Source organism: Manis javanica, chromosome 1 (assembly GCF_040802235.1).
Source record: "Manis javanica isolate MJ-LG chromosome 1, MJ_LKY, whole genome shotgun sequence".
In the NCBI taxonomy this organism is placed as follows: Eukaryota; Metazoa; Chordata; class Mammalia; order Pholidota; family Manidae; genus Manis; species Manis javanica.
Window position 1 is genome coordinate 119,864,516 of NC_133156.1, and position 27,666 is coordinate 119,892,181.

The 27,666-nt window shown below is 38.0% G+C and overlaps 1 protein-coding gene across 12 annotated transcripts in view; it reads left to right on the plus strand.

The window, feature by feature from the left end:
• The window catches only part of FYB1 (FYN binding protein 1), a 148,226-nt gene that overhangs the window by 75,250 nt on the left and 45,310 nt on the right, over positions 1 to 27,666 (plus strand). For all 12 annotated transcript variants that reach the window (XM_037002535.2, XM_037002508.2, XM_037002522.2 and 9 more), the window contains one exon: positions 22,266 to 22,422. In XM_037002535.2, coding sequence (XP_036858430.2) covers positions 22,266 to 22,422 — 157 coding nt within the window. The remainder of the gene's footprint in view (positions 1 to 22,265; positions 22,423 to 27,666) is intronic.

Genomic DNA, 27,666 nt, shown 5'->3' on the forward strand with positions numbered 1-27,666 from the left:
GTTTCTGAATCAGAACTTTTGGCTTTGGGGCCTAGGTAGCTCCTTTTTAATAACTTGCCCAGGAGATTCTTATGCACACTGACAATAGAAACTATTTAAGTAAAAAAAAATCAGCCCTTCTTTAGATGGCAAATATTTGTCTGCATTTGGTAGAGTCAAGAATAGCTTGTTTTGAGCAGTGTCAGTACTCCATTTTCCTTAGGGAAGCCCTGGGTGGAGGAGGAATGGAAGAGTGGAGACACCGAGGGAAAGGTTTACATCATGTAAACCAAGCAGCTGCTCTGAACCATCCCAGACCATCTCATCTCAGATGCTGGGCTGGCCTGAAGTGCTGCTAAACTGGCATTTGGAGTGTTTATTTGAGCAGAATTATAGAAGACTCCTGGGCGGCCTTCATTCTCCTTTTGCACTAGGAATTCCACCAGTCCTGCTCCAAGGGTAGGTGCTAACAGGCAAAACACATGTATCACACTTGTTTTCAGTTATGACTAAGGAGACCTTGTTTGGCTCCACTTGCCCTCCCTGGCCCAGAGTTTGAGGTAACGAAACAGGGAAACACACACCAATAGGAGACGTAGGGACATTTGAAGAAAGCTTTGTCAGCTTAGTTTTACTTAGAGTAGGCCTGCCTGCAGCTTGTTTCCTTTTCCTAAGAAGACATTCCTGTCCTGAATATCTTTTGCAGATAATGAAATTTGCCTGAAACGCTTAGAAAAGTTCAGAACAGCAACAATATATAGAAAAAGAAACAATTGCATAAAAGTGTGTAGGACAAGGTGCCAAGCAGCTGTAGGGAAGCTAGTGACAAGGAGAAAGGCTTCTCTTACTCCTCTACCTTCAGCTGGGCACTGTATTTCACCAAATATTTGACATCACCTGCATGCCAAGTACTCTGACCTTCAAAGATCTTAAGTTGTGGCTCCTTGGTTTTACTCTGATCTAGGTCTGTGATGACCTAGTTAGCAAGGGACATGATGGTGCTAAAATAAGCTCAGCTTTGTCATATTGTACCTGCACAGGTCACCCTAACCCAGTTAAGATGATGTGTATGACCTGAGTCTCTTTGAAAGCCTTGTTATTAATTAAAACTTTTATTAAACAAAGATAGACTTCAGGCCTAAAAAAAAAAGCATTTATTTTTATTGCTTAGAGGCAGCTGCACAGTGCCTCTGGGAGCTTCCTTAAATTTTGGTAAAACCAAAAGGCAACGGTGTAGAGTATTTGATTACACACACACACACACACACACACACACACACACACACACACACACACTATTGCATCTGTACTTGCCACCTGCTCTCCATTCACACCAGCATTGTTTAATGAACAATAAGAAGGTAAATGAGGTTGCAGTGGAGAGAAAGGAATAAAAGCACTAAACATGGGACTAGGAACGTAGATAGGGACCAAACCTTAAATATGAGGGTGACCTGGTTAGATGATGTTTGTGAAGGATTGTTCTAGAAGCACTATAATAAAGTAGGAGAGAACTTAAGTAATCCAAGCAAAAGTGAGGACTAGAGAGATGGCAGAAGAGATAGGAAAAGAGAGTGGATCTAAGAAATACTTGGATTAGAAAATGATGGGTCAGCTGTGTGGGAGGATCATGGTTTTTATTTTGAACATGCTCAATTAAAGAAGTCTGAGATGTCAAATAGGTAGGTAGTTACAAGGGTCTGGAGCTCATAGGAGCTTCAGTTGTCTCTCTACATTGCTGACACTGCAGCCTCTTGGGACCCAATGCTTTTCTGAGTTTTTACATTTCTGTCTGATAGGCTTTTATCTAGATCTATACTAGCCAATACAGTAACTACTAGCCACAGGAGGCTATTTAAATTAATAAAATAAAATTTAAAACTCAGTTCCTCAGTTTTACACTAGCCACATTTTAAATGTTCAATAGTCATTTGCTATAGTATAAAATAACACAGATTAAATATTCCCATTGTCCCAGAATATTCTACTGAACAGCACTGAACTAATGACCTGCTGGTACCTCAGCTACAGCTCTAAAACTGAATAAACATTTCCCACAATTTCATGCAAATTATATTCTATATAGTGTTAGTCATCTCTGTACTTGAATCTTTGTGCATCGCGCATTGCATGAAAACAAGGACCATGCCCTGCTCAACTTCAGTCCCCTCACACTCACCAAGTGCCTTTGTGCTATGTGCTAGGCAGTCATTGGTTGAATGAATGATCAATTGAGTGGGACAATATCTAAAATTCTGCCAAAAATACATAGAAAAATAATCACATATAATCTCTTAGATTTAAACTGATGAAGTGCATACTAAAACTTGACAAGATAGAGTAATGTAGCCTGTTCTACAAGATAGCTTCAATAAAAGGGTTTGTCACACATAATTATAGCAAAGCCAGAGTAGAGGCTGGAAAGGTGAAAAGTAGATCGTGTTCTGTTAAGTTGCCTTCTGCCCAACGGTGCTCACTTTTAACTGCATGAGCGTTCAGTAGGTAACCCTTACAACTATTTAGTACTTCGTGGACACAGCAGCAACACCAGCTTCTGTTGCTATGGCATCTCTGCTTCCATCTCATATGCATTCTGGGTCTAAGGGGCCAAGATACCTGGCCAGATAAGGGTGGTGGTGAGAATCTGCCCACATAGTCTTCCTGGGACTGGTCAGTGTCACGGTAGGGACTTCCCTGAGAGTCTTAGTCAACACCACTCTACATATGCTTGTCACAATGTCACTGCAAGGGACCACCTCTTCACATGTAAGGATGAGAGGATTGGAAAAGGAAGTGTTGGTGGAGAGCCTAACAGGAATGATGAAGCTCACAAAAATGGAACAGGACCAAGAGAGGCAAATCTTAAGGAGAAACACCCTCCTCTTCCTTCCCTCCTGCAGCATGCTAGGGTCTGATGTAATTTCCCCATATATGCACGAGGAAGAAGGAAAGGGTAAGTGAGGAATAAATTACTTTGGAAGTGGTAAGCCACTGGGGAATGGTGCAGTTGTGGATAGCATCACACAGTCCCTCAGCACCAAACATATGCTAGATACTCAACCAGACCCTAGGATCCAACAAATGCACCCTTCCCTTCTGAAGTTTGTCTTACAATAGCAGCCTCAGCCAAGTCAACAAGCACTGATACCAGCCCCTGATGAGTGCTCAGGTGTCTGTAGGCATCTGGGAGCCCTGAGACTGAAACATTCCTGGAGAGTCAGAGGAGAAAGCTTCCTATTGGAATTGATGCTCCAGGCCAAGCTGAGCCCCCGAAAGAGAGTAGATGTCACCCAGGCTAGTGAGGGAAAAGGAGAGAGGCTGAATATGGGCTCGGGGAAAAATAGATCAGCACATGCTTGGAGATGTGGCTTAAGATGTTTGGAGAGAAGTGACTGCATGGTAGTGCAGCGAAGTGAACTTTTCTGTCAGAGTATCGGCAGAAGTGGTGAGGTGTGGAAAGTACGAAGTTCCTGAAAAGATGAACCCTCCGTACTGCTCCCTGTCCCCTAGGTAATGGAAAATAATATCTTTTGTTGTTTTGTCCTACTTTACCCTGTTTCCTCCTCCCCAACAGGAATCCAGACCATCATTGCTTTTGAGCTCCAGCCCGGTGAACCGTGCTGAGAGGTCAGGTGGGCAGGCTCTGGAGCCAGGCTGCCTGAGCTTGGTTCCCAGCCCTGCCCCTCGGTAGCTGTCAGACTTTGGGCAAGTTAATAATTTGCATGTTTCCTTGCCTGCAAATGAGAATAACAATGCTACCTACCTTCTAAGGTTTTTGAGGAACTTATATAAATATTTCCATAAACAGAGCTTTGAGAACAGTGCCTGGCATATAAGAAACAGTCTACAAAAACCTTTTGTAGAGTGATTACAAAATCTGTTATTATTATGGACTTAAAGGATTTATTAGCTAGCATGGAAACAAGCTTTTAGCCTACATTTTCAGGGGAAACAACTTACCAATTCTGTGCCCCAACTCATTTAGAGTCAGAGCCAAGAAGAAGATTTTAAAACTTAGCAAACTTTCTGCATGTTCCACTAGATGATATGTTTCCTAAAATAAGGGATTTCCTAAGATTGTGAGAAAATTATCAGGCACTTACTAGAAAATATTGCCATATAGTTAAAGATTTGGAGAAAAAAATCCTCTTATTATAGACAATGGTAAACTTCCAGGTGATATTTCTTTAGAGATTAAAATAATTAGCCTCAGTTCTTATCAAAACATAATAACAGGGCTTCTGTATTTCTATTTTTGAATCTTGGTGCTGTTATAAAAACCTAATTATTACTCTTGTTCTTCTATTTATTTGGATATTCTACCAGTATTTTTTGCCTTTTCTCCCCACATTATGTCACAGTCCATTCTTATTCTTCCCATTTTTGCAATGAAGACTTAGGGTTTATTAGGTAATTTACTCAGGTTTTGCAGACAGTAAAAGGTATAGCCAAATTGAACCCTGTACTTTTGACTACAGAGTCTGAATTTGTACTCTAATATTTGAGCCCTTAAAATTTTTTCATTCCCTTAAAGTGCTTGGAACCCTGTGAGGCATACAGAAAGCATTTGAAAAACTTTAGCTACTTCAGTATTGCCTGTATACTGAGAGCTCTGCAGGAGGTAAATAAACATTATAGGGAAAAAAGTAATTCAAGTAGGTTTGAGGAATCCTGGGTTAAGCAAAATTAAATTCTTTTTTTTTAGGTCTTTTATACACTACTGAACATTATGAATATAAAAAGGAGAGTATAGTTTGTGACAATTGCCAAATCATATTTGACCATTGTATTCCTTTTTCCTCTCTCTCACAAAATAGTTCAGTATTTTGAATAGACCAGTGTTCCCTGGAACTAACTTTGGAGGAAATTCTTCAGGAAATGTATGCAGAGTAGCAGGTAATGCTTACAATTCAAATTCACTGGTGTTTTGTATTTGCTAGGAAAGTTGTCTTTGCATATAGAGCAGAAACAGCATACAAGGAACTTGGTCATTGTTCTAAATCTTAATTTGTTTGAGTTGGGGAAGCTGAGTGAGAACATCTTTGCAAAAATATGTTACCAGTAAAGTAGGAAGTGGGCATTCTTGCAGCTTCTAACAGCTTCAGCAACTTCGTTGTTAAGAGGCAGAGCTGCAAGACACTATATCAGCAAGCACCACACGGGCACATATAACCTCAAGGACATGAGAGAGATGATGAGTGTTGGGGATTTTGGTGATGCCCTTTTATATATAAAATTTGAAGTGCAAAAGTTTGAAGTAAAGCAAAGTTTGAAAAGCTACTGGAAAAAATAGTTTTGCATTCTTAATGATTCTTTAATTATGACAACCACCATTTTGAGCATGACATGTTATACTGAATCTAATCAATCTATAGTTATTAAATTGGACAACATAGTTGGGTTTAATATCAAGAGATTCCATTTGGGACCCAATTCTGTCAACTTTGGGTGGTCCTGGATAAGTAATTTTTTTGGCCACTTTCTCATCTGCAAAACAAAAGGGGTGAATTGGGTCATCTGTAAGGTGCCTTCTAGCTCAAGAGATCTGTGGAATTAAAGGAACAGGTAGATTACAGACATCCTTTGAGTGTCAATTCCCCCAAGAAATAAAACCCTCTGGATAGCAGGGGCACTGTAGTAAGAAGGCAGCAACTAAAACAATAAACTGGAGGTTAGCCACAGCCCTCAGGAAACCAGATAGGTGTCTGGGCTCTAACCTGCAGGGCTGCCGTGTGTAAATGCAGAATGGTACTGAAATAGCGGTGTGGGCATTGAATGCCTAGACATAATGACAGCTGCCAACAAGTTATATTCCAGTGCTGCCAAGGCAGAAGTTCCTGAGACAGAGTCCACACTTTCAAAATCAGCAATCCAATCTATCTGAGAAGGAGAATCACTGCATTCCTCCATGGGCGCGTGAGGCCTCACTGAAATTGCAACAAGCCAGTCTCTGGAAATTAAACTGGCCCCTTACCTTCCTGTTTTTGCTCTTGCCTCTCAAGGTGAAACCTTGTGGTGATTGTACTGCTGCACTTCTTTTCACTGCCTACACCATCTCAGGTAGAATGGGCATGGGAAGCCAAGCCAAAGGATGAGCACAAGAAATTATTTAAATCAGAAAATTGACAGGCTGTGCTGCTATTTTTATTTTACTTTTGACTTTAGCAAAGAGCCTCATTTCTGAAAAATTCTACTGTATCCATCTTTGTTTCTCTTCATGAAGACTAAGCATTCGGCCATCCCAAGTCACCAATTATTATTCATTTACTTGTTTGAAAATACAGATTTGCTTTTGTGATGATGTTGAGTATAGTAGCAGCAGTGGGCCTCTGATCGTGCTGTTCATAAGTGGATATAAAAATGCCTTGGAATTCTCTGCATACAGCTGTGAGGAGGCTGTTGGAAGGGAGTCTGTTGGAAGGGGACCTGCACTGCTGTATTAGAGGGAGCTGATCTGTGCTCTGCACAGACTTGGGAGCACTTGACACTCCAGATCTCATGTATAAAATGAGCCATTCAGTTTTCTGGAATGCCACTGGTGGTCTGGGACACACTATTCCTCGAGCAGAACTGTCTTGCTCAGGGAAAGTGTTTTAGCTTCCTTGACCTCTAGCCAGTGAAAAGTCACTTGCCCTCACTAGCCATTGCAATACCCCAAGACAACCCCTTGTCCCTCAGCCCCACCACAAGTCCCAAATGCTTCCTTGGACACTGGTACCATCCCACCCCCATTTGGAACCCTGAAGAGATGGGGCCTGAGATTCCTTTCTACCCGCGTCCCATTAGGAATGGCCAGAAAAAGCACTAGTCAGTTATGAGCCAGGAGTTTAAAATCTCTTAGGAACATCCTACACAGCAGGAAAACTGCACATCAAAGGTACAGTAATAGTTGAGCTCATTTTGAAATTGTAAATTCCACATGCTTTCACAGTGACTTTTGTCATTCTTCTCTTTGAATCTCTAGAAGAAGGCAGGGGTTTTCGCCAATGAGGTCAAAAGAAATTACATCCACTGGGTGCCCCCATACTCCAGCCCATGTGAACCCTTCTCTTCTCAGAATAGTTTCAACTTAGTCCATCCCACCTCACAGCTTACAGCAGGTCAACAACCAACTAAAATGTCTCCAAACCCTCTGCAATAGATGTCTAACCCAGCTGCTGTGAACATACTCTCTACCCCAACTAAACTGGACCCCTCTCTGAGGTTTTCTGGGATTCTTCATAAAGAAAGCTGAACAGTCAGTTTTAGCATCCGCCTGGGTGAATCTCCACTCTGCTCTCTCTTCCCATCCCACACCCCTTTTTCCTTACCCCAGATCAGAGATTTGACTATCAGCAGTAGCCCTCCTTCCCGGAAAGTTAATGATCAACCTTGCTTACGTCTCATCAGCACAGCACTCACATGCACACACAGGTGTGAGCCAGCAAACAGAGCCATGACTTTTGGGAAATCTTCAAGTTTTCCTCCTCACTTAAAAAAAAACAAAAACAAAAACTGGGCACACTGTTTTGTGTGTGTGGGAAGAGTTCGTCCTGCTTATGTTTGCCCCTAGTCTGTTAGTGGTTGACTTGTTTTGTTTACCCTAGTCTCTGTTTAGCTGCTTCTTTCATCTTAGAGAGTAACATTTTTGGTTATTTCACCAGTCAGATGCTGAAAACTCTTACAAAAGGAAGATGTTTAGTTTTACCTTTTTAGGGTTTTGAAACAAATGAGAGAGAGAGAGATTTAGCTTCATGGGATGGTACAAAAAACATAAGACTTGAATACAGAAAACAGGATTCTAGTCCCTGGCTTTCATGATATTAAGCTTTGTGTCTTTCAGTGAATCACTAAACTTATCTGGATGTCTGATCTCTTACCTTTGATCAGAATGGAGGGCATTTTTTAGGAGTTATCCTTTGCTATTGTCAGTCCTAGGGCTAAGTACTTCATTCTCATTCTCTGTGTTTCAAAGTCCTGTGCAGAAGTGAAAAGATGGCCTCCTAAAGAATCAACAGGCTTAGTCTTGCCAAACAACATAAAAAACACTGGAATGGTAAATTCATAAGAACTTTCAGTCCTATAGTTTTATGGTTCTGTCTTTAGGAACAGAGATTCTAATTTTTTGGTCATTTGCTCTTTAAGGTGATACAGGGTAGGTAGTCAAAAGGATTCTACCCCCTCAATGAATCCACTTTGCCTGGTTCTGTTCCCTTTCTGGATAGAAAACTGGGTGTCAGTATTCTGTACAACAGTATTTTAAAGATTGCTCCTTTTCCCCAATATTTTCAACCACCATGTTAAAGTCATCTTCTGATTTTCCCCATCACCTTCATCATCCTCCATCCCTACTTGCCACTTCCCCATCCCTCCAATTATAAAAAGGTCATGCTGTGGCAACCAAGTTCATAATCACCAGGTTCTCTTACTTTGACTATGGTTGGATCATATAAGGTTTGATTCTTGTAGAAAGGGCAAATAATAACCTGAGAAGGAACTCTCAGAGAATGAAATACTAACTGAAAGTGTCAGCTAGTAGCAGAAACAGTATTATTGAGGGTCAAAATTAAACAAGTTGTGCTTTAAGATTGAAGAAAGAGAGGTTGTCAGAGTAATACTTTTCAGGAAACAAGCTGCATACCTTAGAAGGGCAATGACTGTTTAAATTTTCTGGTGTCTTCACAGTATTCTACATTTTCATGTTGACCTTTGAATAAGGCAAGGTATACCACCATTTATTCTGTACCAGTGATTCTCAAACTTTGGTGTACATCAGAATCAAAGATTGCTGGACCCAAACCCCAGAGTTTCTAATTCAGTAGATCTGGGTTGGGGCCTGAGAATTTGAATTTCTAGGCTTTGCAGATGCTCTTGGTGTTGGGTCCATACTTCAAGAATTACTGTGACATATTAGAATAAAATGGATAAGAGTTCTCTAGGTTATTTTTTAAATTCTCAAAACATCTTTTTATACCTTAATCTAAACCATTAGGTCAGAAATATCAGCATTAGTTGTCTTGAGCTTCACTATTTCATTTAAAGAAGAAAAAAAAATCAGTGTTCCTCAAAGTGTGGTCCATAGGCCACATGAATCAGAACTCTCTGAGATTCCAGGCAAGGATTCAGACCTCCAAGCCCCATCCAAGATCACCTGAATCAGAATATCTAAAGGTGGGTTTCTAGAACCTGTTTCTATGATTGTTGACATAGTTGATTTTTCCCTCTCGTGTACTAATTTTTTTGTCCCTAAGTAATTAACTTGCACTTCCTTCTGTTTAATGTCAACCTTGTTAGATCTCTTTAACTAACCAGGGAATCTTTAGATATAATTCTTGTCTTCTCAAGCAATAGTAGGGGCTTCAACAAGGTGTGATCGAAATCTGAGTTAAGCATGCACCTTTGATGTAATCCTGTAGAAGACCCCATTGGAACATTAGTCAAAATGAGCACTATGACACAATCTGTAGATCAATGTTTACCAAGATAAGTATAAATAATACAATTTTAGCAAACAATACCAAAAGAAATCAAGCTGGGAGATTTTAGGTGGGCATATCTTCTCATGCCCGCCCACTTTCTCAAGATAACTTTAGGTTGACTTCTATTATGTGTTGCTTTTTTGTGGTGAAGTACTGGCACAGGTGGAAAGCCCAAAGTGGGGGCTTGCCAAGCCTCTTAAGCATCCCTCCCAGTTTCATCATGCTTAAACTCCAGCACCACTACTTTTCATAGTTGCAAAATATGCATTTAGTAAGTCATATTATCTGGATCTAATATTGCTGTTTCATGTGCAGTTTCTCACTAGGCCCCCAGCACTCTTGCTTCACTGTCCACAAATTATATAATAATGATTAACTATTAGATATGCATAGGCACATTGCAGCCAAGTAATGATAATCAGTCACTGGACAAGGGTAGCAGTTATTGTCAAGGTCAAGGGCATTTGACTACAATCTAACTACACCAAAGTACAGGGTCTTGACTGATGCTCTGCTTTGGCTGACTAGCTTGGATCTTGTCACATTCCTGGCTGAACTTTCTGGATGAACTTTGACCAGTACAATTCTTATCTATCCAAAATCCTGAGTCTTGGCCCTATATTCTTGACTGTCCCTGCTCTCTTCTTGACAAAAATTTCCTTTCTTTCAGCCAAGTTAGTGATTTAAAAATTTAATTAAATTTAGACCCAGTGAATTTCTTTATTGGATGATTTCTTTTTCCAATACTAAGACTGATATTAAGTGTTATTCTTTCTACTAATTATATGACTTCTGTTTACATTTGACTGTCATTTCTGTTTGTTCAGTGCCCTGTAACATTCAATTCCCATGTACTAAAAATGAGAGTCCTTAGTGTGAATATTAATGATAAGCATGAATTACATGATAAATTTTTAATAAGTTTTATCTTTGGTGGTGTTCAACGCTGGCAAGATCCAAGAAGCATTGACATTTCATATTTTTTCTAGCAAAGTAGTATTTTTTATTCATATATTCATTCAGCAAATATTTAGTGAGGGACTACTATGTGTTTATGCCTAGAAACATAGCAATGAAAATGATAGATATGTTTTTTGTTCTCATAGAGCTTATATCCTAGTTGGAGAAACATATAATACATAAGTAAATAAATACACAAATTCAGAGAATATTGAGTTCTATGAATAAAATTAAAACAGAATGGTGCAATAGAGCAACTATGGAGGTGGCAGACAAGGTGGAGCTATTTTAGATGAGATGAATGGTGACGACCTCTCTGAAAAGATGATATTTAAGCAGAGACATGAAGAGTGGGAGTGTCCAGCCATACAATGATATAGGAGAGGAATGTCTGGGAAGAGGTATTAATGGAGATTCCTTAGGCAAGAACCAGCTTGATGTGATTAAATAGAAAGACCTTGAGTGGGCTGGAATTCCATAGCTGAGGGAGGAAACGTTTCAAAATGAGGCTGGAATAATAGGCACTGATCAAACCCCATAGGTCCTAGGAGGTCATAGTTCAGGATTTGTGATAGGATTCCATTGAAATTGGAACCATTAAGGAGAGTGTTATGATCTGGTTTACATTTTAGGACTTCTCTTTGATGTTTGGAGCATAAAAATATAGGCAAATAAGAAAGAAGCTCAAAGTCTGGTCGAAAAGCTTCCAGGTGAGAAGTGATGGGCTTGGTTGGACCAGGGTGGTACAGTGGAAAGGAAAGAAGTAGATGAATTTGGTGTAAGTTTCAGAAGCAGCACTGATACGAAGTTCTCATGTATTGGATGTAGGGAGTCAGAGAAACCAAAGAGAGATAGGCATGAGTGATTATTAAATACTGATAAATTAGATGTTAATTTCACCCATTTATCATTACATTTGGACTTCATACAAGATTAGATGCACAGTGCAAATGTGATATTATTTTAGTTTAATTTGTACAACATAATGATGGAATTTATGAATTAGAATTTGGGATCTAAAACTTGACCAGTTAGAATCATAACGCAAGGCATATAGATGAGACAAATGAGGTGGAGAAGTTCTTATGTGTGTTCAGTTGGTAGAGCTAACTGACCTGTGGGCAGTTGAGGCAGTGTGTTTAAATCTGAGGACTTTGGACATTCTTAGAGGTCCTTAAGTTTTCTATACAAATTTTTAAACTGTGTTTTCATTCCAGTGAAAATCTTTAAAAAATAATGTAAGTTTATATTTGCATTGTCCTTAAAGTACACCTTTTTTTGCTTCAGACAAATGAAAAAAAAACAAGTAAAGGCCAAGCAATATAACTATGAACTATAAAAACAAAGGTTTCATGATAATTGAAAAAAGAAATACAGTGGGGAAATTAAACTATAGCACAGGAAATAGTGACATAGCAATGTTAAACTCTAAAGAAATATTCCTAACTAGAGCACTTTAATTAAAAATAAAACAATGAATATGGGCTAAGAAATGGATTTACTCAATAGATAAACACCAGCTTTATTAGCACCATAAGAAAATTATGTAAGTATACCTGATCACAGTAAATTTTCCCTCACTAAAGATTGCATAATTAGGGAAGGGAATGAACATTTGTGGAGTGTCTACTGTGAGCTAGGTACTTGTAATACACACTTCTTTTAACTCACATAATTATCATGACATTATTGTGAACTAGGATTTTTATAAATACACAGATTAAACGGAGGCTCAGGAACATTAAATAACCGTGTTGCCAAAATTGAAAAAGGATTAAAAATATCCAGTGGTAGAGAGAGTCTGAGAAGACAAGACTTCAGCCAGTCTGCACTGGTAAAGTGCCCCTAGAGGAGAATTTGACAAAACCCATATGAATATAAAATGTGCAAATGCTTCATCAGCAATTCTTCTTCTAGATATCTAGTCTAGAAAACTACTGCCACGTATATACAGAGAAGCACGTAAGAGGATGGTCATTGCTGCATTGTCGGTAGTCAAGGGGGAAAGACTAAACGAACTGTGAAATATCCCAGTCACAAAACAGTCCACCATGATTACCAAGAATGAGAGAGGCCCACACATGCAACATGCTATTCAGTGTACAGGGATATTTAGCTTTTTAATCAGATATTCCCATGCGCCCATGCCTAGATGAGTCAGTGCATGGGAAAAGTTCCACAAAGATGAACAGTGGTTGCCTCTGGGAAGGTGAATGGAAGGGGGAGTGAGAGGCCATGTGAAATTTTACTTTATCTGTTTTGTCAACTTTTTCCAAATATTATAAATATATTAATTTTGTAAATTAAAATATTTACTCTATTTTTTTTAAGAAGGAAGAGGGAGAGGCCTGCTTAATATCATGCCTCTAGTAGGAGCTTCTCTAGGGCTTTCTTCCCCTCTTCTGGGTCCTATCTTCCTCTATGTCTTTCTCTTCTCTAGGTCTTGATTTATCATCTGCTTTTGTGTTGTCTCTTGATTCAGGGTTCCGCCTCTCTCCTACCTCGGCAATCTTACAAAAATAGCAATGACAATAATGGGCATTGTCATAGAAGTGGCAAACATTAATTGAGCTGAATATCTTCTGTTTACAGCCATCTCTCTACACAGCTGTGCTTCTTACAGTTAAACTGGGCTATAGTTACTCTCTCTTTCCTGGAGTCTTGCCGGCAGCACCTGCTCTGCCCACACCTGCAGGGCTGCTCTGCCTTCTTTCTCAGTAGTTTTGGTTCATTTTCCTCAACTCGTTAGGACTCTATCTGGGCTGAGGCCTAATTGACACCTTTCAAAACCTCATCGTTTTTGAACCTGGCTTCCTGGATGAACCTATGATGAGACCATTTCCCTTAATAAACCTTTTCTTTGTGGCCCTTCTTTCTTAACTTAAAAAAGGTGTCTGTCACAAATTACCATCACCTGCAGATACGCTTGTTTGGTGTGCAGGGTTTGGGGGTTTTTGTTTGTTTCACTTATTTTTTTGTTCTGCTTACTTAGGTGTCAACATTCAAAAGTTGGAAGATTTCATGAAAAAAAAAAAAAAGACTTGTTCTTCCCATATTTATGAAGGGCAGGAGCCCTACAGTAGCTGCCCATTGAAACAGGGCATTAATCTCCTGCCCACCACAGGCACATTCCCAGCCCAGTGTACAAATGCGTGTTCCTGCCTGGCTTCCTCTGATTACTGAGTTCAAGAGCCTCTGCTTCAGTTGTCCCTCTATTTGCCCACATTCTGAAGCTGTGATAGTGTCTCCACTACATCGATATTTTTACTCTTTCTTTGCTCACACATGTTATACTTTTGGATTATTCTGATTTGATTTCAAAGTATTGATTTACCCAAAACATTCATTATTCCTTCAACATATAAATCAATTCATATGAGGATGATTCTAAAATTTGAGTCCCAGTACTTCCTTTGCCCCCATATAAGTTCTGACACACTTTTAGAACAACTTTTAGCATTTGAAGAAAAGAAATTCAGTTGTCTTCTGCCCAAATATGCTGTACCTTAGAGCAAGAAGAAGACACTCTGTAAGCTACAAGCATTTTACCAAGAAATGTTTCGTATATACTGACTTTTTTTGCTTTTAGAATAATACTTAACATTCTTAAAAAAAGGAATTTTCAGAAGTCAGCAATCCTCTGTCAAATTACTGTCTAATTTGAATTTCATGTTATTTTAGGAATTGAAAATAACTAAAATCACTTATAAAAACAATTTACATTTCATTATTACATATAATTAATTATTATGTTATGTAGACAGCACATGAATGGCCAACAAAATGACTAGGGGAGTTGATATTTTTAGAGAATTAAAAAAATATCCAGAGACATTGAATGTTTAAGTTAGGTCTGAGATAGAGAAATTTAAAAAAGTGAAGACTTTCTTTACTTATTTTTCTCTGATTATCATATTTGTTGTGATCTCTACATCATCTACATCTTAAAATTTCTGCTTTTATTAACTATTCAAGCACCAATGTTTCAGTATTACTTGTCTTTCCATTTTGATGGACTTTTCTGTCAAAATTTTCTTGGCAGCTTCTTTCAAAGCAAATGTTTTCTTACTAATATAGTTACAGTGCTTTGTTTTCAACTACATTCATTTTCAAAATTCCCCATCCACTACGAGTTTACAAATCCTTTGAAGATAAGAACAGATGACTTTGAATTAAGGCAAGAAGAAATTCTGTAAAATTAGATATTCTAAGCCTGTGGCCTAGAGGCTTCAAGTCCTACCTTTGAAGGCTACTGAGGATCTTCTGAAAAATTTTAAGACACTTTGACAAAAATGGTAACTCACATTTATATGCCTGAATTGTAAATGATATTCTATGCTACAGCAAATGCTAATCATAAAAGAGATAATGTTTATTATTTTGGCTACTTAACTAAATAACACACTGAACCTCTAATATTCTGTATAAAGGCCACACACAAGTGCAAATAAAATGTCTCATAAATGTGTGAAAAGATCTTTAGCTTCACTTATAAATATAGAAATGCAAGTTAAAGTATATAATCATTTTTTACCCATCCAAATTGTTAAGACTAAGAAAGTAAGATAATACACAATATTAGTGAGGTTATGGTAAGATAGGCATTCTCCTCTTGTGCTAGAAAACACATGAATTGTTAAAATCTCACTAAGTGACATTACTTACCAAAATGTTGTCTAATGTTCAGTTCTTTCAACCCACCAATTTTACTTTCTAAGAACTATCCTACAGATGTATTTACACTTGTACCCAAAGACATAAGTACAAGAATAATTTTATAATTGTGATTGTCTAATAATCCAAAAATACCAAAAAATAGGAAACAATCTAGTGTTCCTCAAGTGATTAAACAAGGAATTACCTAGCAATTCTACTTTGGGCATATACCCATGATACATGAAAACATGAATTACACTAAAACTGGTACCTGACTTTCATACCAGCATTATTTATGGCAACTGAAAGGTAGAAAAAACTTAAATGTCCATCAACTGATGAATGGACAGGTAGATGTGGTATCCGTGCAATGGAATATAATTCAGTCATAAAAATAATGAGTACTGATATCTGCTACAACATGATTCAACTGTCAAAACAACCATGTGAAATAAATCAGTCACAAAGACCACATATAGTATGATTCTATTAATATGAAACATCCCAAACAGACAAATCTATAGACACCAAAAGTAGATTATTGTTGCCCAAGGTAAGGGGATGGGAGAAGGGGATAAGGAGTGACTATTAAGAAGTTCAAAGTCTATGTTCATGATGATTCATATGTTCCAAAATTAGATTATGATGATGATGATGGTTGCCCAATTGTAAATGTATTAATAAAATTTAAATTGTATAGTTTAAACCAGTATATTTATGTAAATTATGTCAATGAAATTATTATTTTTTTAAGAACCTAAATTTCAATCAATAATGAGACTGATCAAATATATGTTATGGTAAATCCATGCAATGGAGATCTCCACAGCTATGAAGAAAAAAACTAGTATTCCTATTTGTGCCAATATAGAACAATCTCTCTTTTTAAAACTAAGTTAAGAAAGTCTACCCACAATGCTTTGGTTGCTTTTTTTTTTTCCTTTTTTATTTTCTTTTTGCAGTATAGTCTTATATTGGATTCAAGTGCACAACACTATCATTCAACAGTTATCTACATTATTAAATTCTCACCCCTACTAGTGCAGTTACTATCTGTCAACATAGGAAGATGTTATAGAATCATTGTCAATATTCTCCATGCTGTACTACCGTCCCTGTGACCAGCTTATGATTGAGAATTTTTGTGCCCCTTTATCCCCCTCTCCTCCTCGGACCACTCCTTCCCAGTAACACCCCTCCCCCAGTAACCACGAGTCACTTCTCAGTGTCTATGAGTCTACTGCTCTTTTGTTCATTTTGTTTTATTTTCATACTTCAAAAATAAGTGAAATCATAGGGTATTTGTCTTCTCCACCAGGTTTATTTCACTAGGCATAATAACCTCTAGATCCTACCATGTCATTGGAAATGACAGGATTTCATTTTTCATGGCTGTATAATATTTCATTGTGTTTATGTACCACATCTTCTTTACCCATTTGTCTACTGATGGACACTTCGGTTGCTATCATATCTTGGCTGTTGCAAATAATGTGGCAATAAACATAGAGGTGCTTATATCTTTCTGAACCAGGGGTTTTGTTTTCTTCAGGTAAATTCCTAGAAGCAGCATTACTAAATCAAATGGTATTTCTATTTTTGGTTTTTTGAGGAACCTTCCTACTGCTTTCCATAGTGGCTGCATCAGTTTAAATTCCCACCAATGGTGTAGAAGGGTTCCCTTTTCTCCACATCCTCACCAACTTGTTATTTCTTGTCTTTTGGATAGTAGCCATTCTGACTGTGTGAGGTGCTATCTCATTATGGTTTTGATTTGCATTTCCCTGATGATTAGCGAAGTGAAGCATCTTTTCATGTGCCTGTTGGCTATCTGTATTTCTTCTTTGGAGAAATATCTGTTAGGTACTCTGCCCATTTTTTATTGGGTTATTTTTTTTATGGTATTGAGGTGTATGAGTTCTTTATATATTCTGAATCTTAACCCCTTGTCAGATAACTCATTTATGAATATATTCTCCCATAATGTAGGTTGCCTTTCTGTTCTGTTATCCTTTGCTGTACAGAAGGCTTTTAGTGGTAGTCCCACTTGTTCACTTTTTACTTTGTTTCCCTTGCCCAAGGAGGTGTGTCCAGGGAAAAATTGCTCATGCTCATGTTCAAGAGATTTTTGCTTATGTTTTCTTCTAAGAGTTTTGTGGTTTCATGTCTTACACATAGGTATTTGATCCATTTCCAGTTTACTTTTGTATATGGAGTTAAACAGTAATCCAGTTTCATTCTCTTGCATGTAGCTGTCCAGTTTTCCCAACATCAGTTTTAAAGAGTCTTTTCTCCAGTGTATATTCATGGCTTCTTTATCATATATTAATTGACCACATTTGCATGGGTTTATAGCTTGGCTTCCTATTTTGTTCCACTGATCTATGGATCTGTTCTTGAGCCAGTACCATACTGTTTTGATTGCTGTAACTTTATAATATAGTCTCTGAACTCATAGAGGGTAATACCCCCAGCTTTGTTCTTCTTTCTTAGGATTACTTTGGCTATTCAGGGTCTTTTGTAGTTCCAAATGAATTTTGGGGTTATTTGCTCTAGTTAATTGAAAAATGCCATTGGTATTTTGATAGGGATTGCACTGAATCTGTAAATTGCTTGACAGGATGGCCATTTTGACAGTATTAATTCTTGGTGGCTTTATTTTTTATCAAGACATCATTGATATGCAATTTTATGAAGGTTTCACATGAGCGACATTGTGGTTAGTACATTCATCCATATTATCAAGTCCCCCACACACACCCCATTGCAGTCACTGTCCATCAGCATAGTAAGATGCTATAGAGTCACCATTGGTTGCTTTTTATACTAAAAACCACTTTGTATGATCTATCTTTTTCACTTTAGACATCTTTTTTTCTTTCTTTTTAACCATTATCTGTTTGGATAGTCTCTTTTATGTAGTGTTTATAAAAGATTTTGCTGATTTTTCATTGAGTAAAAATTAAGAAAAAATAATATGTGTACCCGATCACATTTGTGTAAAAAAAATACATAGAATATTTTTTGAATGACGCATAGAAGACTGATAACAGTTGTCTTTGGGAGTGAGTACTGACCACACAGAAACTAGAATATGAGATTTTGTTTTAAGTATTCTCTCTTCTTTTTTCTTAAATGTTTTGCTGTGTATATATTTATTTTGCAATAAACTGTTTTAAATTACGTTTTATTCTAAAAGGAAAAGAGTAAAGGAGAAACAAAGTCTAAATCAAGAAACTGTAGGACACACCCAGATGTTGACAGCATAGACCTGTCTGCCCTCAGAAGTTCTCTGTTCATCTAGGAAGAAAATGTAAATAAATGGAAAAATAATTTACAGGAACTTTAAAAAAATAAAATTAGTATGAGAAAGCACATATGAGTACTCTGTGTACAAATGAAGGAGAGCTCCCTGAGCAGCATTAAGCTGCATGGTGTTAACATGGAGGAAGAGTAGTACAGCCTCACTACACTTAAAAGGATAAGTGGCTTTTTGGAAGCTTGCTTTCTTCAGAATGGTCAGATGCACAGCAATTTATATGTTGTTTCAGGCATAAGTGACAGTTTAGAAAACTTTTTTAAAATGTTAACTGGAGTATAATTATCCATTCTCTCTACATGGATGGAAATAAATATGTCCTGAGAGGTGTAATAAGAGCTTGTCCCATCCAGAACACAACAGTTCTAGGTTCTAAGATAATTCGTAAGTAGAATACCTATGTGTGCTGAACAGGTGTGCATATTACTTCTAATTCTCATAGCCATCCTGCAGGTTAGGAATCAGTAGTCCCATTATAACAGTCAGGAAATAGAAAACCCAGAGGAACGAAATAAATTAACAAGTGTCCTATAGCTAGTCTTTGCTGGGATTAATAGTCAAACCCAAGTCTGAATGACTCCAGCACAAGCATTTTTTCTACCAAACCAATCTACCATAATGAGGTCAGCAAATGCAGAGTAGGGAAGAGTAGCCAGTAGTCACCATTATAGCCTTTCCACCACTTTAGAGCACTCCTCACCACAATTTTATATTTTTTTTACTTTTATTTTTTTTAGTTCTTATCTGTCTTCCCAGACCCATAGGAGCAGAAATTTTTGTCTGTTTTTTTCCCCTGTGTTCTAGCACCTAGAACAGAATTTGACACATAGTAGGCATTCAAAAAATAGTTGTTGAATGAAAAATAAAATGTTAAACTTACTATATGCTGGGCACTATCTTAAGAGCTTTACATATGTTAAGTCTAAGGTCCTCACCACAACCCTACAAGGTGGCACTATTATGATCTCCTTTCTACGGATGAAATTAGAAGTTACTCAGCAAATAAGTGGTGGAAACAGGATTTACACCAGGCCTTCTGGCTCTAGATCTTGCCCTCTTGACCATAATGCTTTCTCTCAATATTTCAGATTCATGTTACTGGCAGAGAAATCCCAGAGTGTCAGCTATGTGTAGACTTTAAAAAGCAACCACATCAGATAAGAGCAAGTGGACAAGAGACAATATACTGATGCATTAACTGACAGGTTTAATTATGTAGAAAATGTTTAAAGACATTTTACAGCACTATTGGAAATGATGGGAAGAAAAAGTTCCAAGCAAAATCCTTTGCAAGTGACAAAATGAGGCGATTAACTCCAGGAAAATAGTAATTTGAATGAGAAAAGAAATGTAATCATAGTTCAGTAGTTGACTCAACAAAGAACATATTTACCAAGTCATGATAATGAAAACAGTGAGTATGGATTTAATTTTCATTTAAGTCATGCTTTTGCTGTATTGGAAAGGGGAGGGGAAGAGAGCAAAAATCCATATCTAACAAAGAGAAAGTCAATAATCTTTGTAAAAATCATGAATCAAGCAGTATATATACTTGTGTGTGTGTGTGTGTGTGTGTGTGTGTGTGTGTGTGTGTGTGTGTGTGTGTGTGTGTGTGTTGTAGTAGGACTATGTAATGTAGGTAAATGTAAAAGAAATATCTAAAACGTTGGAAGTGATGGCCTCCAGTGAGGAGAGAATCCTTTTCTGGTGGTGGTGGCTGCATGTTGTCACTGACTTTCTAATCTCTGAGCATATATTATTCTGATTACAACAAACTCAAAATAAGAAGGTAGTTTTCCATAGTATTGTCTAAGATTCAAAAACAATAATGCCAATATTTACAAAAAGCATATGAAAATGGGCACTCTCATAAACTAAGTGATGAAGCTGTCAGTTGGTAACTCTCTGGAAGATAATTTGATATTTTGTATCAAAACCCTTAAAAAATGCTGCTTGACCCAGGATTTCTACTTAATGGAATTTATCTTAAGAAAAATGTTAAAGATATGTGCAAAGACTAGGCCATTTTTTTATTATAGCACAAAAGAAAATAATTAATACAATTATCCAGTATTAGAGCCCTACTCTAATTTTTTAATCATGGTAGGGCTACATAAAGAAAAAATGTGCAATGACTAAAAATTATATTGTAATTATATTAACCTCAAAAAATATTTATAAATATTGAGAAAAATTTTAAAAATCTTAGCAAAATAGCAAAATGGTCTCATTTTGTTTCCTCCCACTAAAGTATATATTTTCACTAAAATGTTTTAAACTATGTGTAACTCAGTAGTTATTGCTGGTTATTGGATTATGGGTGATTCATATTTATTTAGTTTTGTTTGTCCATATTATAATTTCTACAATACATATGATTTACTTATAAGATTGCTTAACAGGTTTCAATGTTAGGAAATCATACCTGAAACACAATATGTCTTTTCATTAAAGACTCAAAGAGATCATCAAGAACAAGTAAGAATATGTTACTTATGAGATCAGACACAAAAATTAAACCTTTTTGGTCTAAAATAATAGGTCAGATGAAAAATGATCTATATTTGTAAGATCATAAAGAATGTGGTATTATTCACCAAATCCAGAATATTAAAACTAAGGTTTACAAAAGCTTAGAAAAAGTAAAAGAAATTTTGTGTTACTGTCGTTTCCTTTTTATTATGAAACTTTTCATATACTCTACATGTAGATTTGAAAATTGTTAAGGTTTTCCTTAACAAGGTCAGAAATTATTTGTAATAGTGGCCATTAAACTGAAAGAATTTATCTACCTCAAGAAAAGAAACATTTATCAACATCACTCATCATCAGGGAAATGCAAATCAAAAGCACACCTGTTAGGAAAGCTATTATCAAGAAGGCAAGAGGTAGCAATTACCAGCTAGTGGAGAAAATGGAACCCTTGTGCACTGTTGGTGGAAATGTAAACTGGTAAAGCCTCTATGGAAGACAATATGGGGTTCCTCATGAAATTAAAAATAGAACTACCATATACTCCAGCAATCCTGCTTCTGGATAAATATCAAAATGGAACAAAATCACTATCTCAAAGAGATATCTGTACTTCCATGTTCATAGTAAGCATTTTTCATAATAGTCAAGGTATAAAAGCAACCTAAGTGTCAGTCATCAAATAGGTAAAGAAAATGTGGTAGATATATACAAGGGAATATTATTCAGCTTTTTAAAAAGAAAAAAATTTGGTCATTTATGACAACCTGGATGAATCTGGAGTGCATTATGCTAAGCAAAGCTAGACGGAAAAAGACAAATACTGCATGGTATCACTTATATGTGTAATTAAAGAAAAAGAAAGCCAAATTCATAGAAGTGGTTGCTGCAGAGGCTGGAGTGGAGAAAATAAGGAGAGGTTGGTCAAAGAGTACAAACTTTCAATTATAAGATAACGTAAGTTCTGAGGATATGAAGTAAAACACTGTGACTAGAGTAGATAACACTGTATTGTATATTGAAATTTGCCAAGAGAGTGGAACTTAAATATTCTCACTTCCTCACCAAAGAAGGTAAACATGTGAGATGATGAATGTGTTAATTAATGGGGGAAAACTCTCACAATAATATATTTATCAGATCAGCATGCTATATACCTTAAATATCTTACAATTTTATTTGTCAATTATACCTCAGTAAATCTAGGTGGGGAAAAAGAAATGGAATATTTAAAATGCCATGTCCCGTGATACTTAGAATATTAGACTCTTTAAAGCTTTAATGCAACTCAGGATGCATTTCTTACATTTTTATAATTGAGATCCTCATTTCTTTATATTTCTTTATATATATATATATAGCCAGTTCTTACATTTTGAAGATTTGTCCCAATTCATGGTATTTTTTGCTTTGCTTCTCAGGTCCCAGCAAAGGCCAAACATCTTACTCAACAACCTCCCTACCACCGCCTCCACCATCCCATCCAGCCAGCCAGCCACCACTGCCAGCCTCTCACCCAGCGCAACCACCAGTCCCATGTCTACCTCCCAGAAACATTAAGCCTCCCTTAGATCTAAAGTAAGCAAAATTTATCTTGCCATTTCTTTGTCAATCTCTTGCTATAGGTTTTCAGACTGTGCTTGGCTGAATGCATGATAAACTGTTGGGGCCATGGGGTGGGCAGCTGGCAGGAAGAAGGGATGGCTGAGCAGGCCCTCGGATCCCTAGAACCTTGAGCAACTCTTGTTTATCTGTTTTTCCCTTAAGAGTTCATTTGAAGTGGTTTTCCCTTAAGAGTTCATTTGAAGAAAACTTCCACTGCCTTTTTAAAACTTCTGAGGATTTCTTCAGGTCAGCACCACCATCTCTTCAACCATCACCATCACACCACAAGTACCATTATCACCATCACCACCACCACCACCAACATCACCATCACCACCATTATAGCCACCATCATCATCACCACCACTACCATCACACCACCAGTACCAATATCATCACCACTACCACCATCACCATCACACCACTGCTGCCATCACCACCACCACCATCAGCATCACCAACACCGGTACCATTATCATCATCACCACCACCACCACCACCATCACACCACCAGTACCATTATTTTACCACCACCACCACCACCATCATACCACCAGTACCATTATCATTACCACCATCACCACCACCATCACACCACCAGTACCATTATCATTACCACCACCACCACCACCATCACACCACCAGTACCATTATCATTATCACCACCACCACCATTACCATCACACCACCAGTACCATTATCATTACCACCACCACCACCACCATCACACCACCAGTACCATTATCATTACCACCACCACCACCACCATCACACCACCAGTACCATTAGCATCATCACCAACACCACCACCATCACACCACCAGTACCATTAGCATCATCACCAACACCACCACCATCACACCACGAGTACCATTACCATCATCACCACCACCACCACCATCACACCACCAGTACCATTATCATCATCACCACCACCACCACCATCACACCACCAGTACCATTATCATTATCAGCAACACCACCACCATCACACCACCAGTACCATTAGCATCATCACCACCACCACCGTCACACCACCAGTACCATTTTCATCATCACCATCACCACCATTATCACCACCATCACCACCACCATCACCACCACACCACCAGTACCATTATCATTACCACCACCACCACCACCATCACACCACCAGTAGCATTATCATCACCATCACCACCACCATCACCATCACACCACCAGTACCATTATCATTACCACCACCACCACCACCATCACACCACCAGTAGCATTACCGTCATCACCACCACCACCGACATCACAACACCAGTACCATTATCATTACCACCATCACACCACCAGTACCATTATCATTACCACCACCACCACCACCATCACACCACCAGTACCATTACCGTCATCACCACCACCACCACCATCACACCACCAGTACCATTATCATTACCACCACCACCACCACCATCACACCACCAGTACCATTACCATCATCACCACCACCACCAACATCACACCACCAGTACCATTACCATCATCACCACCACCACCACCATCACACCACCGGTACCATTATCATCATCACCACCACCATCACCATCACACCACCGGTACCATTACCATCATCACCACCACCATCACCATCACACCACCAGTACCATTATCATTACCACCACCACCACCACCATCACACCACCGGTACCATTACCATCATCACCACCACCATCACCATCACACCACCGGTACCATTATCATTACCACCACCACCACCACCATCACACCACCGGTACCATTACCATCATCACCACCACCACCACCATCACACCACCAGTACCATTACCATCATCACCACCACCATCACCATCACACCACCAGTACCATTATCATTACCACCACCAACACCACCATCACACCACCGGTACCATTATCATCATCACCACCACCACCAACATCACACCACCAGTACCATTATCATCATCACCACCACCATCACCATCACACCACCGGTACCATTATCATCATCACCACCACCATCAGCAGCACCACCACCACCATATTTTACTGATGGCTTATGATGTGCTAGGCCCTTTACATATATAATCCCTGCAACCTCATCAAATGGATATTATTATCATCATTTCACACATGATGAAATGGAACTTAAAGAGGCCAAGTAACTTCTCCAAGATCACACAGGGATGTATAGTAGAAATTTGAGCCAATGGCAGTCTGAGACAAAAGTAAATGTGTGCTTTTAGCCACTCTGCTAAGTAACCTCCTTTAAGGAAAAAAAATGCAGGTTTTTCTCTCAATCTTCAGATTTTTGGCTGTGTGTTAAAAATGTAGGAAACTTTTATTCAAGCCTACTCCCACATTTTTGAGATGGTATGTTTTTAAAATGTCAAAACTCTATGGATTCCTAAAGACTCCACTCCAAAACTACTAGAACTAATATCGGAATTCAGCAAAGTAGCAGGATACAAAATTAACACACAGAAATCTGTGGCTTTCCTATACACTAACAATGAACTAAAAGGAAGAGAAATCAGGAAAGTAGTTCCATTCACAACAGCATCAAAAAGAATAAAATACCTAGGAATAAACCTAACCAAGGAAGTGAAAGACCTATACCCTGAAAACTACAAGATACTCTTAAGAGAAATTAAAGAGGACACTAACAAATGGAAACTCACCCCATACTCCTGGCTAGGAAGAATTAATATCATCAAACTGGCCATCCTGCCCAAAGCAATATACAGATTCGATGCAATCCCTATCAAACTACCAACAGCATTCTTCAGTGAACTGGAACAAATAGTTCAAAAATTCATATGGAACCACCAAAGACCCCGAATAGCCGAAGCAATCCAGAGAAGGAAGAATAAAGTGGGGGGGAATCTCGCTCCCCAACTTCAAGCTCTACTACAAAGCCACAGTAATCAAGACAATTTGGTACTGGCACAAGAACAGAGCCACAGACCAGTGGAACAGCACAGAGACTCCAAACATTAACCCAAACATATATGGCCAATTAATATACGATAAAGGAGCCATGGACATACAATGGGGAAATGACAGTCTCTTCAACAGATGGTGCTGACAAAACTGGACAGCTACATGTAAGAGAATGAAACTGGATCATGTCTAACCCCATGCACAAAAGTAAATTCAAAATGGATCAAAGACCTGAATGTAAGTCATGAAACCCTAAAACTCTTAGAAAAAAACATAGGCAAAAATCTCATAGACATAAACATGAGTGACTTCTTCATGAACATATCTCCCTGCGCAAGGGAAACAAAAGCAAAAATGAACAACTGGGACTATTTAAAGCTGAAAAGCCTCTGTACAGCAAAGGACACCATCAATAGAACAAAAAGGTATCCTACAGTATGGGAGAATATATTCATAAATGACAGATCTGATAAAGGGTTGACATCCAAAATATATTAAGAGCTCACACACCTCAACAAACAAAAAGCAAATAATCCAATTAAAAAATGGGCAGAGGAGCTGAATAGACAGTTCTCTAAAGAAGAAATTCAGATGGCCAACAGACACATGAAAAGATGCTCCACATCGCTTGTCATTAGAGAAATGCAAATTAAAACCACAATGACATATCACCTCACACCAGTAAGGATCGCCATCATCGAAGACAAACAACAACAAATGTTGGTGAGGTTGTGGAGAAAGGGGAACCCTCCTACACTGCTGGTGAGAATGTAAATTAGTTCAACCATTGTGGAAAGCAGTATGGAGGTTCCTCAAAATGCTCAAAATAGACTTACCATTTGACCCAGGAAGTCCACTTCAAGGAATTTACCTTAAGAATGCAGCACTCCAATTTGAAAAAGACAAATGCACCCCTATGTTTATCACTGCACTATTTACAATAGCCAAGATATAGAAGCAACCTAAATGTCCATCAGTAGATGAATGGATAAAGAAGAGTGGTACATATACACAATGGAATATTAATCGGCCTTAAGAAAAACACAGATCCTACCATTTGCAACAATATGGGTGGAGCTAGAGGGTATTATGCTCAGTGAAATAAGCCAGGCAGAGAAAGACAAGTACCAAATGATTTCACTCATATGTGGAGTATAAGACAAAGGAAAACTGACGGAACAAAACAGCAGCAGAACCACAGAACTCAAGAATGGACCAACAGTTACCAAAGAGAAAGGGACTGGGGAGGATGGGTGGGAAGGGAGGGATAAAGGCGGGGAAAAAGAAAGGGGGCATTATGATTAGCATGTATAGTGTGGGAGGGGCACGGGGAGGGCTGTGCAACACAGAGAAGACAAGTAGTGATTTTACAGCATCTTACTACGCAGATGGACAGTGACTGTGAAGGGGTATGTGGGGGGGACTTGGTGAAGGGGGGAGCCTAGTAAACATAATGTTCTTCATGTAATTGTAGATTAATGATACCAAAATAAATGAATAAATTTTTTTTAAAAACTATGGATTGCTTTGCATGGGCTTTTTATCCATGTTTTAACAGAAGATCTGGTTGAGAAAAAAGCAAGCAGAGGGTTGGAATAGAATAAAATATTATTTCAAAAAAATTCAGACAATGGCAAGCATAGATCCTTATGGCAAGTCAGACCACATCTTCCCTTTCTTCTTCTAGAAAATTGTTTTACATGAATCTCCTTTCCCACAAATAAGTAATATACCAAAATATTTAGCTGTAATTTGTCTTTCCTTCTCTTCAGTATCCTATCAGATTAATGTTCTTTACAGTTAAAGTGCTTACTATCCATAATCCATATAATAGAATCTTTTAATATCTCATTTATAGTTTTCCTTAATGCTAATGATTATAACTTAGAGCAGGGGTTGAAAACACATTTGTCATAGGTAGCCACCACTGTGTTTCACTTTAATATGCTTTTTGGGAGGTTTAAAGGTAGTAACTAGAAGGTGTTAGAGCAGCTTAGTGGCTCTAAGTGGCTCTGCACACCCTTCCAAGCATTTGAGTTTAAGAATTTTAACTTAAGACTATAATACCCCATGATATCTAACTACCAAATAAGAGTCTAAGCCATCTGCCTACTAATATATAAGTGCTAAATAAATCATAGTTTAATTAAAATAGCTAATTAATATGTGTGCTTATATATACTTGATTTCTATTTCACATATATTAAATTCTGCTTCTTTTTCCCAATCTTCTTCCTGCTTTGATAAATTTAATCCACTAGATTCAGATCTTAGCATTTTTTAATT